Raw genomic sequence first — 12310 nt, 5'->3', positions numbered from 1 at the left:
AGCAGCTATCGCATTCCGAGGAAGTCGATTGTATCCGTTTGAGTTACAGACAAATACAATTTGAGCAGAGGCATTGAACACATTTTTGTTTCAATTCTCAAGTAAAAATATACGGTGGATTATCTCCAAACTCGAAGCATTTCCTAACCATTTTGGGGCATATCAACAAGGGCTTTATCTCTGCTTTTTTGGCTTTAAAAGCCAAAAAAGGAGAGATAAAACTAGCGCCCTATCAACAACAGGGTGCTAACATGCAAATTTGCATGTTAGCACCCTTTTACTCTACGCTTCCCCTTGCATCTCTAATGAGATGCAAAGGGGGCGTTCCAGAGTAAAATAATAGGAGAAATGTCGCTAAGCGACATTTCTCCTATTATCAAGAATGTCGCTAACCCTGTTAGAGACAAAAAAAGCAGCGCTAACCGCGGTTAACGCTGCTTTTTTACGTCTGGTATTTTTCTGACTTAGCCATGATATCCTATGGAAGGAGGAAATCATGGCTAAGTTTGCCTGTCCCTATCAACAAGGTAACGTGAGATTATCGCTGGGTTTCCAGCGATAATCTCACGTTAGCCTGTTAGCGTGAGGATTTTTATCGCTATTGAGATAAGCGTTGTTAATAGCACGCTATCTCAGCGATAAAAATTCACGCTAGCCGGCGATAATTATCCTAGCGCTAAGTGCGCTTAGAGATAATTATCGCCGGTTGTTGTTGATATGCCCCAATGTTTGTAGTAAAGCAATAAGATTTCTTTGTAGCCTCAATGAGAGAGCAGCAAGATATACTTTAGAGAAAAATTGTAGCTCATACTAAATATCATTTAATAACAAGCATTTGCAATGCAATAAGTCTAGCAATTGCGAAATTTTGAGCTATTGGCTTTGTAAATGACAACGCCTTTTATGTATTTAAAAAACATGCAATAATGAAAAATGCACTGTCATTTACAATACCAATAGGTCGAAAGTTTCTAAAATGCGAGACCTATTGCATTGCAAATGCTTGTTGTTTACAAGTGCCCCATGCTGCGCTTTCACATTAATAGAGACCACGCCCTTTTCTTTAGACGAGCCATGTCTAAAGAAAGGTCCAAGGCTGCTATTAAAGTGAAAGCGCTGTATGGGGCACTTTTTCTAAAAAAGCATTTGTTTGTCAAGTTGACAAACAAATGCTTTTTTCTGAAAAAGCGCCTGGTGAAACCGCACATGGCACGCTGAATGTTTCAGAAAAGCATGCTGTGCCTGCAGTAGGAGAAACTCATGAAAGAAAATAGTGCTTACAGACTAAATAAGACGTACCGTGTAACAACCGAAGTACAAGGGCCAGTCCTCAAGGGAGGTTACAAATGAAGACAAGGCAGTGCTAAGGAGGGACTAACGAACCCTATTAACAAATCAGAAGCCAGCATTTATGAAGGACAATGACAAAAGTCAATGACAAATATGGGCGGAGAGTGGGCGGGGCTTCAAGTCCATACTCCAATCCAGCATGCCTCGCAGAGCAGCGCATGCGCAGCCCAGGCTCGACCTAAAAAATTATTAGCATGTGGAATATGCCTACATTGAAAGGATTACAGTGGAGGTCAAGTTAAACATGGATGATATTCTCCTAGGGATTAAAAATGGTATTCTAGTGTTTCAATAAATTACAAAAGTGGTTGTGCTACAATAACATAGCAACATGTATAACAAGCATTGGCAAAGCCATTGGCTGCCAGTTTTTGGGCTCTGTTGATGTTTGTTTTGTTTAGTCAATAGTTTTTGTAAAACGTTATTGGTGGGGGCGCTTCCGGGCACTCGTCAATATAAAAATATGGCTAACAGCAATAATTTTTTAGTCTGAAATAGCACCCTGCTATAGAAGTTCCTGGCACTAAAGGAAACCTGGGGCACACACCAAACACAAGTTGGGGGCTGCGGTAGGACCCCCTGGCCCACACAGCCCCAGCCGGCTTCGTGCATGCTGCGGGAGCCAGCATTCCTCCCACTCGGTGGGAGCAGCAGTTTGTCCTTGCTTCCCCCAGGAGGGCGCAATGTGTTTTTCACTGCCTGTAGTAGCGGTGGCAGAGAAACAAAAGCCTTCTCCCACCTGGTGGGAATATTTTTAAAGCTCCTTCTGAGTAAGAGCATTCATGCCTTTGGGAAGGCAGGTCTGCTCCCACCTGGGTGGGAGAAGACCTATGTTTCCTGTCCACAAGAGCACGGGCAGGGAAACTACTGTGTCCCGGAGGTGAGCTCACCAAGACACAGTAATTGAGCCGGGATGGGGTCCCTGGGACCTTGACAGGCTCAGAAAGATATGCCATTCTGTCTCCTCCCTTTAAAGTTCAGTTTGGCTCCTGGTGATGCGGGTCCTGGGGCCTTTTAAGGCTCGGAGAGGGGGGCCGTGTGGCTGCCGTCCTCTTTTTTTTAAAAAATGTGTCCCCGGGAGAAGGGGTCCTCTGGGCTTGTGGGAAGATTTCTCACCCTAAACCTAGCCCTACTCGAATTGGGTCCCTTGGGACTAGTGGGATCTTCAGCCACTTATCTCAAGAGTACCACGGAGATAGGGTAGGTCACTGGCAATGTCCACAGAGAGTAGATAACTTTCGACGTGTAGCCAAAAATCCCACTTGTCCTGAGGGACCCAATTCGAGTAGAAATAGGGTCAGGTTTAGGGTGCGAAATCTTCCCAAAACATGAAAGAGGTATAACTATATACCTGAGTGCACACTTATCTGGGTGATTTGATGTGTGGGTACACTTTACGGATTTTTGGAAAGAACCCCACTAGACATAGATTAGGATGATTTGGTTCTGATGATTTGCCATAGATCTGTAGAGACTAATTGCACAAGAAACATGTCGACCATTTAGGTGAACATTGTGGAACATTATTTGCTTCGTATTTTTAATCCATAACAGTGACCCCATAATAAAGTACTCTTAGATGTATACCTTAGTTAATTTTAATTTCATTTCTACCAATCTACAGATGCAGTCCGTATTCTGCTTTTGAGAGATATTAAGTCAATCTTAAATTCTGCATAGCAAAGAGAGAGAGGAAAGATCTCTGGCAAAGAGCCCCTACATACTGGCCCGTTGGGCATTGCAGCACCGGCCGAATGAGGAGCTAGCCTGATGATGAAGCATGCCACCCCTCTGGGTGGGTGAGGGCTCTTGCTCCGCTAAAACAAATATCCCTACTAACCTGGCAACCACTTGTTAGGTCTCGCTGAGCCCAGCGCTTGTGCTGGCTCGGAGAGACATTTTGTATGTGCGCTTTTTAAAGTGCTGCTTGCTGGCCTAGCGCTTGCGTGCATGTGAGCGTGCACGCGTGCAGCCACCATGCGCTAGGCCAGCCAGCAGCACTCAGGAGAGCGTCATCGCGGTCACTTTCGCTTTCACAGCGATTGTGATTGCGATGATGTTTTAATCACTGCACCCGCGCTTTACTTTTAACATTAAAAGTAAAGCGCGGGTGCCGCGATTATACCTAAAGTAATAGAAAAAAACATGATTTCTTTACTTTTGGTATAATCGCGGCACCCGAGCTTTACTTTTACCGTTAAAAGTAAAGCGCGGGTGCCGCGATTATACCAAAAGTAGAGAAATAGATGTTTTTTCTATTACTTTACTTTTGGTATAATCGCGGCACCCGCGCTTTACTTTTAATGTTAAAAGTAAAGCGCGGGTGCCGCAGCTGCCTGGCGAGCGCTTCTTTCTTTTCTTACTGAGCTACTCTCACTGCAGGTACGAAGTGCTCCTGCAGCTGTTTAAAAAAAAAAATCTATTTAACCAGCTGAACCATTCTTTATTGGTTGCTCGCTATATTTAGGCTTACAGACAAATGTTGTTTTTAGTTTTTTAAAACCACCGCACACGCTGCAGATTGAACATGGTGAACACACCTTTCATTTGTGCTGCGGCTCTCCAAAATCAACTTTAAAAAATCTTTTTTTTCTCCCCATCAACACCAAATTACCAGACTTTAACAATGGTGCCTGTGCGTTCATTGTCAGCAGTTGGGCGGCTTCAAACACTTCCCCCGTTCTCCCTGCGTGACTGCGTTGGCCTGTTGTGTTGATAAGGGCCGAGAGCCCTACTGCAGCCCCTGCAGAGCAGGCACGGCAGACTGCTGCAGGTTTGTTCACATCGGATAGAGGGCCCTTCTCCTTTCATCTGAAGATAATCTGGGTAACTTGAAGGGCAGTGTGAATTAATAGGCAGGGGTTGCTCGGCTTGTTTAAATATACGTTAATTTGAAATATACTGTGTTCACGAGAAAAAATACGAGTTTGTTTCAATAAAAAATTGCTGTCATTAGAGAGGAGGGTCTTTCATGTGAGGCTTGTGTTATTGCAATGGAGCGAAAAGTAAAATTATGGGCAGAGTATGCTCGACTCCGGCTTTGGATGGCTCTTTCTTTATTTGAAATCCACGAGGAAATCTGGTCCCTTAGCACGCAGCATCGGTGCTCTTTCACTTTCTATCTGTGGATTACCGTTTTCCACAGTTGAAAATGATTTCATATTTCTTGACTTGCAGTCAAATCCACATGTGTTTTGTAGGGTGTGGTGACTTTATTTACTCTAAATGTTATCTTGGAACGAGCTCGCCGGATTGCTTGGTAATGCAATCTACATTATAATTATGTTTTGGACACGCGCCACAAATAGTGCTTGCCCTCTGGTGGTTAAAAAGGATATTCAGTTTGATGAAGTTTTCAGTTTGCACACAACTGCCTTTCAGAATTAGAAAGCATTCGATTCTTGTAAAATAATGTCACCAAGTTACATATAACACGAAAGTTTCCTTTTCTTATTTTTGCCGTATTGTTTGATATGGGCATTGTAAAAATTGTGGAAACATTGAATGTGAACAAGAAACCTAATTGGCAGTGTTTTTCAGTGTAATTTCATGGTCTAGAAAAGATGTATCGGTTTGAAGTGATCAAAATGAATGCCACACATCTATAATATACACACACTGGAGGGTCTGGAGTAAGTGTAAAAATCAAAATGTGAATTGTTTAACCCAAAACAACTTCACAAAACACAAAGGGATGTGCAGAGTCAGGGAGATAATCAGCCGTAGAGATAGGTTCGGTAAATCACATTTGAAAAAATATATACTTTTTAGGACAAAGACCCTCACCCACCCTAAGGGGCCATGCTTCATGCTTCATCATTGTGTCCCTCCTCACACCATGAGTGTCACTTCAGTGGTGTGGGCTACAACTTCCTTCTCCAAACAAAAAGCAGAAGAAGGGAGGATCTCTTAGCAGTGCTGCAGTGCTGTCTCTTCGTAAGCTAGATATTGATGGGTAATTGTGAAAAAACAAAACGGATTCCAGGTCCTTGTTGCTTTAATTAGGTTTGGGGGCATTCACTCCCTCCTGAGATCTCATCTACCTACTGAGAACAGTTCCCTATTGGTGCACCATAAGGCAGTTGTATTTCCCCCTTTTTTCACGATTGCTTTGCACTATGCACACCCCACCCATACTTGGCTCTTGAAGGGACAACACCGCCGTTTTATAAAATACTATTAAAAACAAGCATTGAAAATGCAATAGGTCTCGCCTTTCATTAAGTTAAAGACATTTGCTTTGCTAATGCTATTGTATAGCAAAGCAAAAGACTTTAACTTAATGAAAGGCGAGACCTATTGCATTTTTAATGCTTGTTTTTTTAGTATTATCAGAACCAGGAGTATGTGCACTGGACCTTGATTAATCCCAGTGCCTCAATTTTGTTTATGGCAGTTTTATATCTCCTGCCAAATGGGAGCAAACATGCCTTCCCTGCCTGCAGTAGTGTGGGCATGGAAGGCAATTCTGCTTCTAGTACTCCTGCAGGCAAAAAAAAATAATAGATATTGCCCCCCCACCCCCAGTAGGTGCAAGCATAGATGGCTCACAAGCAACGTGTGGTTTGTGGGTGCCCCAGGTGGGCACTGGGGCACCAACTTTTGGCCCTGGAGGATGGGGTCCCTGGTGGCCGAGCAGTCTTGGGTGGGGTCCATGTGACCCCCTCCCCTTTTTACACAAATGTGGCCCTAGGGGATGGGACCCCCCTTGCCTTAAGGCTCGGGGACTGGTGACAGGAGCCACAGAACCCTTTTTCCAGTGGGATAGGTGTCCCAGGAGCACAAAGAGGGTGGCTCCGCGGTCCCCCTCCACTTTTTAATTGAATTTCACCCTGGGTGATGGGGTTCCCAGAGCCTAATGAGGCATCAGGGAACGGGACTGTGCACCTCCCCATTAATGTAAGTGTTCCTTGGTGCACGGGGTGGGAACCAGAGCATCCATTCTATAATTTCGTTAGGCTCCGTGGATGGACCATAGGGCCACAATAGACACAGGGAGGAGGGTCACATGACCCCCTAACAGTTTTTTATAGAATTTGGCTCCAGGGCATGGGGTCCCTAAGCCCTATTAAGGCTTGTAGAGAGGGGCCTTGGGCCCCCCTTATATATATGTTTTTGCCCCAGGGATGGAGTCATTGGGCCACTATTGGCTTGAGTAGGTGTTGTGTATGCCCCCCTTCCCATAAAGGCCCCTGTGGATGGGGTTCCTGGGTCCCCTTCTTGCTCAGGAGAGGGTCCATGTGCCCCCCTCCTCTTTACAAATACTGTTTGATCCCAGGGAATAGGGTCCACAGGACCCAAAGTGGCCTAGGGAGAGAGAACACGTGCCCCTCTACCCTTTTTAATAAAAAATGCCCTGGGGCACGGTATCCACGCGGCCCAAATGCCAACCCTCCGCCACGCACGCCAAAGGTTAATGTGAAAATGTAGATAAGAATTGTTATTATATTTTGCTTTACATTAAATAAAACTTTAAAAATTCATTGAAAAAAACAAAGGTTAAAGTGACGTTATAGTTAGGTGAATATGTCCGTGCCATCTTAATATTTTGAATTAAAGAAAACACAGAAGTCCGACAGTTATAGTTAGCATAGCTAGCTATCACTTGAGCCCCCACCATGCACTGCTTATAACCTCTCATATTACATCACTCATGACATGTTCTGCTATATCCTTTATGACATCAATAATGACATCTCAAATGTCACATATGGATGCATACATTTTTGGTAATCAAAACTATTTGCTGATGTCAAGAGTTATATACGTACATGTTCTATTTGTGCTCAGATTAAAAGTTCTTGTAGTAATCCCATGGGTTCATTGAGACCTTTAACTGCTCTACATGCACAATGGCATACAGTGGCAATTAATTTTGTTGTAGCGTTACCAAAAGTCAAGATTGCTCTATAATTCTTGTGGTTGCTGATTATTTGTCTGAAATAGGACATTTTTAGATCCATGCATGTGTTGCCCACTTCTAAAGCTTTGGCTCATGTTTTTTGCAGAACACATAATTCGACTGCATGTTCTTCCTCGGGTTCTGATAAATCAAATTTTATTTCAAGATTTTGGGTTGCCATGTGTAAATGGCTAGAAATGAAAGTATGCATGTCCACCAGTTATCATCCTTAAATGGAAAAACAGATAGAAAGGCTGAATCAATGTATTGAACAGTACTTTGAGCTTTGCTACAAGAGAATAATATCAATTCATCAGCAAGACTTGTATAGCGTAACTTATCACTCGTGAGAGTATCCAGGCGCTGACGATCATGCTGTGGCAGCTCAGTCAAACAGCCGGGTTTTGAGTCTTTTCCTGAATTCCATCAGCGAGAATGAGTTCTGGAGGTGGAGTGGGAGGTCGTTCCAGGCTGTGGCCTGAGGTAGAAGGTGTGACCTCCGTTGTGGCTTCGACGCATGCGAGGGCTGTGGGCAAGGTGAAGGAAGGCAGAGCCCAGGTGTCTGGAGGGCTGGGTTGATATATGCTGGTCCTTGGTTTTGCAGGTCTTTGTAGGTGTGGATCAGCATCTTGAAGTGGCATCTCTTCAGAATGGGGAGCCAGTGGAGCTTCTTGAGGTGGGGGGTGATTGGGTCCATCTTGAGGATAAGTCTGACTGCTGAGTTCTGTTTGGTCTGTAGTCTCTTCTGGAGGAGCGAGGTGATTCCTGCATAGAGTGCATTGCCATTGTGCAGCTGGCTGGTGACTAGGGCTTAAGTGATAGTACATCTGATGTTGAACGGGAGCCATTTGAAGATCTTGCAGAGCATGCAAAGCGTGTGGAAGCAAGCGGAAGAGACTGCGCTGAACTGTTTTTTCATGATGAGCTTGCTGTCCAATATGATGCAGAGGTTGCGTTGCAGGAGTTGTTCCAAGGTGACGTGTTGTTCCTGAAGATCAGTACTTCTGTTTTATCTGTGTTGGGTTTCAGGCAGTTGTCTTTCATCCAATGGCGATATTCGTCATGCATCTGAGGAAGCTGACTCTCGTGGTGGAGGGTTCTTCTGATGGCAATAGGGTGAGCTGGGTGCCGTCAGCATAGGAAATGATGTTAAGTCCATGGGTTCTGACTATGTCGGCCCGTGCAGTCATGTAGGTGTTGAACAGGGTGGGGCTGAAGGATGAGCCTTTGGGGACACCACAGATGATGCTCTTGTGTTGAGAGGTGTGGGGAGAAAGGTGGATTCTCTGGGTTCTTCCCGTGAGGAAGGAGGCCATCTATCTGAGGGCATCTCCTTGAATTCTGATTTGGTGGAGTTTCTTGTTAAGGGTGTGGTGGGACACGGTGTCGAAAGCTGCTGAGTGGTCGAGGAGGATCAGGCCCACCATTTCCCTTGATCAAGGAGGGCTCTGATATCAACCATGGTGGAGATGAGTGTGATTTTGGTGCTGTGGTTGGCGTGGAATCCAGAGATGTCCAGAATGTTATTATTCTCCGGGTGTTCTGTGAGTTGGTGGTTGATGGCTTTTTCGAGGACCTTGGCGGAGGAGGGAAGCAGAGAGATGGGACGGAACTTCTTGAGTTTGCTGGGGTTGATGAAAGGCTTTTTACGAGGGGTTTGACTTCAGCGTGTTTCTTTTCATTGGGGAAGGTTGCCGTGACAATGGATGAGTTGATGATAGGAGTAAGATGTTAGTACAGTTAGTGTGAAATAATAGTGAACATTCTTTTATTGGAATGTCACCATTCTCTTGTACATATGATTTCAATACCTGCATATTACCCATGGATCAATCCCTATTTACCTCGCTTTCATGCAAGAATATTAATAGTTATAAATTTTATGTTGATCTTAAGTTAAGTCCAGCACCCAAATATTTTATACATGAGAAAGTATGACTACAGGCAAATATTACATCTAAAAACATCTTCTGAATGAGCAAGCGCACAGACTCACCGACGCACAGCATTTAGGACCTGGGGTCCATCCTCCTTCCAGGGGCGGTTCCCGAATCTACGGCCTAAGGGGAGGGAGGGCAGACTTTCTGGAAGGGCCTTGAACTTCCAGGTTGTGACAACGGCGCTGGTGCGTGGTGTCACTTCCGCTCACTGCCTGCTGTGAGGTTGGGGCCTATTTAGGGCACTGCGGCCCGGGCCCCAGCCTTTTCACCTTTACAGCAGAGGGCGCAGAAAGCCTGGAAGTTTGAGGCCCTTTCAATTCAGTTACTATTCAGTTGGAATTGCCTAAGGTAATACAATTAATTTGTTACTCCATAAATCTTTGTTCAAACCTTGTTCTGCAAAAACACATCCTACTCCAAATTGTATCCCAGTTTACATGAATGCTGGAAACAGCTGCAGTCTACAGTGAGCAATTGTGGGAACCAGCTTTAATCTTTATGGCCCAACTTTTGTTGCATGAGTTTTATAACACTTTCTGAAAAACCAAGAGCTCTGCTGCCCAGACAATGTCCTTTGGAGAGGTACCAGTGTCAGGAGTCATGTCAAGAGGATTTGCTTACTGTTAAACCTGACGTCCTTGCTGTGGTCTTCCCCCAAACGTTGTGCCTTCCCCCCTCCTGTGAACTCGATTTTGTTTTTGTTGGCATTAGGTCTCTGTGCACTTTTCTACTGCTAAACAGTGGTAAAGTGCTTGTGCACTCTCCTTTAAACATAGTATCATTGACTTACACCCAATTGGCAAATTACATTCACTTAAAAAGTCCCTAGTAATGTGGAACTTCCTGTACCCAGGGCCTGTAAAATAATTGCTACTAGTGGGCCTGAATTACTCATTGTGCCACCCACTAAAGTCAGACTTTAGAACATGTCTCAGGCATGCCACTGAAGCCTGTAGTGCAGTTTTGAACTGCCAATTCGATCTGGGAAAATGAACCTTTTGTCAGGCCTAAATCTACATTTTTAATACATGTAAGTCACCCCTAAGGTAGGTCCTAAACAGTCCACAGGGTAGGGTGCATTGTATTTAAAAAGTCGAACATGTGTTTTTAAGTTTTACATATCCTGGTAGTGTAAAACTCCTAGATTCATTATTCACTACTGTAAGGCCTACCTCTCCTATAGAATGGCATTGGGTTACCTTATTACATATAATAAGTGCTAACTTTTGATTGGGAACAGGTAGAAATGTCATGTGTGGCTCAAATGAATTGTAATTTAAACCCCTCTTGAATGGTAAAGTTGGATTTTGGGTCACAATTCTGAAAATGCCACTTTAAAAAAGTTGTTATTTTTTGTCCTAACAATTTGGTGCCTGGTGTCATTGTCTTGGGTCACATGACGCTGATGTTAGACTATATGTATTACTCCCAGACAGTGAGACGATAGGGCTTAGGTGTGTGCAGGATGGGTCATTTTGACAGGGTGGGTGGGGGCAGAGCTGTTACCTGCCCCACTTGCATTTCAATAAGGGCTGCCTACAACACACACAAAGAAAACTAACACCAGTATTTTGTCACCCTAGATTGCTTGGAGCCTTGGCGGGGGAAGGTGGGCACTTTCCAGAACCAATTGTGGGGGTAGGTCATGGTGTTCCCCCACTTCAAAGGCTGCCACCAGCTATAAATATTGGACCCTCAGGCCAACTCATCAGTACACTCCTGAACCTGTAGAATACAGACGAAGAGCTGTCTTGCTCCCCGGAGGACTGCCCTGCTGTTTGAGGCCTGTCTTGTTCCTCAGAGGACTGCCCTGCTGCTACCAGATGAGGGCCATGCTGCTTGAGGCCTGCATTATTTCCCAGAGGCCTGCCCTGCTCTCTGAGACAGAAGACTGGACTTGCTCCCTTCATCCCAAGTTACTTGAGTGACTCCAGCGGTCAGTTGGCTGACTTCCTATTTTGAGTTACATGGACACAACAAGTTCCAGGGGCCTCCGTGCAACTGCCCAGCTGACCTGCTGCACTGGACCTGCAACTGGATCTGGCTGAGCCATGCTGGCCTCTGTATGAGTAGGTCCTCATTCCCCAAGAGAAGCCTCTCCAGCTCTTGGACCCTTGACTGGCATCAAAGTGTACTCCTATCTGCCTGAACCGACACTGGGCAATGCAAAGCCCCACAAAGCCTCCCTGCACAGCTGAAAGCTTCATCAAAACCAATGCCACACCATGCAGAGCCTCTCAGCACAGCTAAAGGCTTCATTGGAACCGACACAGAGCGACGTGAAGACCCGCAAAGCCTCACTGCACAGCTGCAAGCTTCATTGGAACAGACACTGAATTATGTGAACCCTCACAAAACAACGACATGCAGACATGCAGACCTTGCACCAAAGACATACCTTCCCAACACCAAGGACATAATTCCCAACAGACCAAACTTGGTCCTGTGCTTGGACTGCTCTCCATCGTGGTCAGCCTGAACTTATGACTTTGTGTCAGCCCAGCACAATCAGATACCCACAGTTACAGCTTTCTGCTTCTTGGCTCTATTGTTACTTAAACCTTTAAAATTCAGTATCTCTGGTTCTACGAATTGGATTTTGTACATTTTTGTCTAATTTTGTTTATTAAAATGCACTCTGTGTTTCTAAATTATTGTGGGATTTTCCTTGTATTGTGTTCTCACTGCATTACTGTTTTTGTAATTTATGTTTTGCCTCTTAGTCAAGCCTGACTGCTTTTGTGCCAAGCTACCAGAGGGTTAAGCACAGGTAAGTTTAGCGACTTTTGTGCTTCCCCTGAAAGGGATTGTGGTTGTTGAGTAGGGTTTACATGCCCTCAGCCAATAACCCAATTTCTTACACTTACAACTTAAGGTGCATTAGAATGGGGTGCAATATTCAAAACCTGCCTGCAATAAGTCTGTTACAGAGCAGGAAGGGCTGGTGGTTCTAACAGAGTGCCTGTGCTGTCTGGTGTGAGGCTTCAAGTGTGCAGAAAATGTACTATACAATGGTGTGCAACAATGGACTTAATTTCCAAGCATTTCCTGAATCACATGTTGTTTGAAGACTGTAGGCGCCAGATTGGATTATTTGGCATAACTTCCCTCGTGTTTC

General features: G+C 44.7%; 1 protein-coding gene across 1 annotated transcript in view; it reads left to right on the top strand.

Annotated features, from left to right (window-relative positions):
- The window catches only part of LOC146863207 (uncharacterized), a 170914-nt gene extending 159069 nt beyond the window's left edge, over positions 1 to 11845 (top strand). The window contains exon 5 of the mRNA XM_085642648.1: positions 10776 to 11845. Coding sequence (XP_085498774.1) covers positions 10776 to 10834 — 59 coding nt within the window. The 3' untranslated portion in view covers positions 10835 to 11845. The remainder of the gene's footprint in view (positions 1 to 10775) is intronic.
- The last annotated feature ends 465 nt before the right edge of the window (positions 11846 to 12310 follow it).

This window comes from Triturus cristatus, chromosome 2_2 (genome assembly GCF_964204655.1).
Source record: "Triturus cristatus chromosome 2_2, aTriCri1.1, whole genome shotgun sequence".
Taxonomy (NCBI): Eukaryota; Metazoa; Chordata; class Amphibia; order Caudata; family Salamandridae; genus Triturus; species Triturus cristatus.
This window is presented reverse-complemented; position numbering and strand designations above follow the sequence as displayed.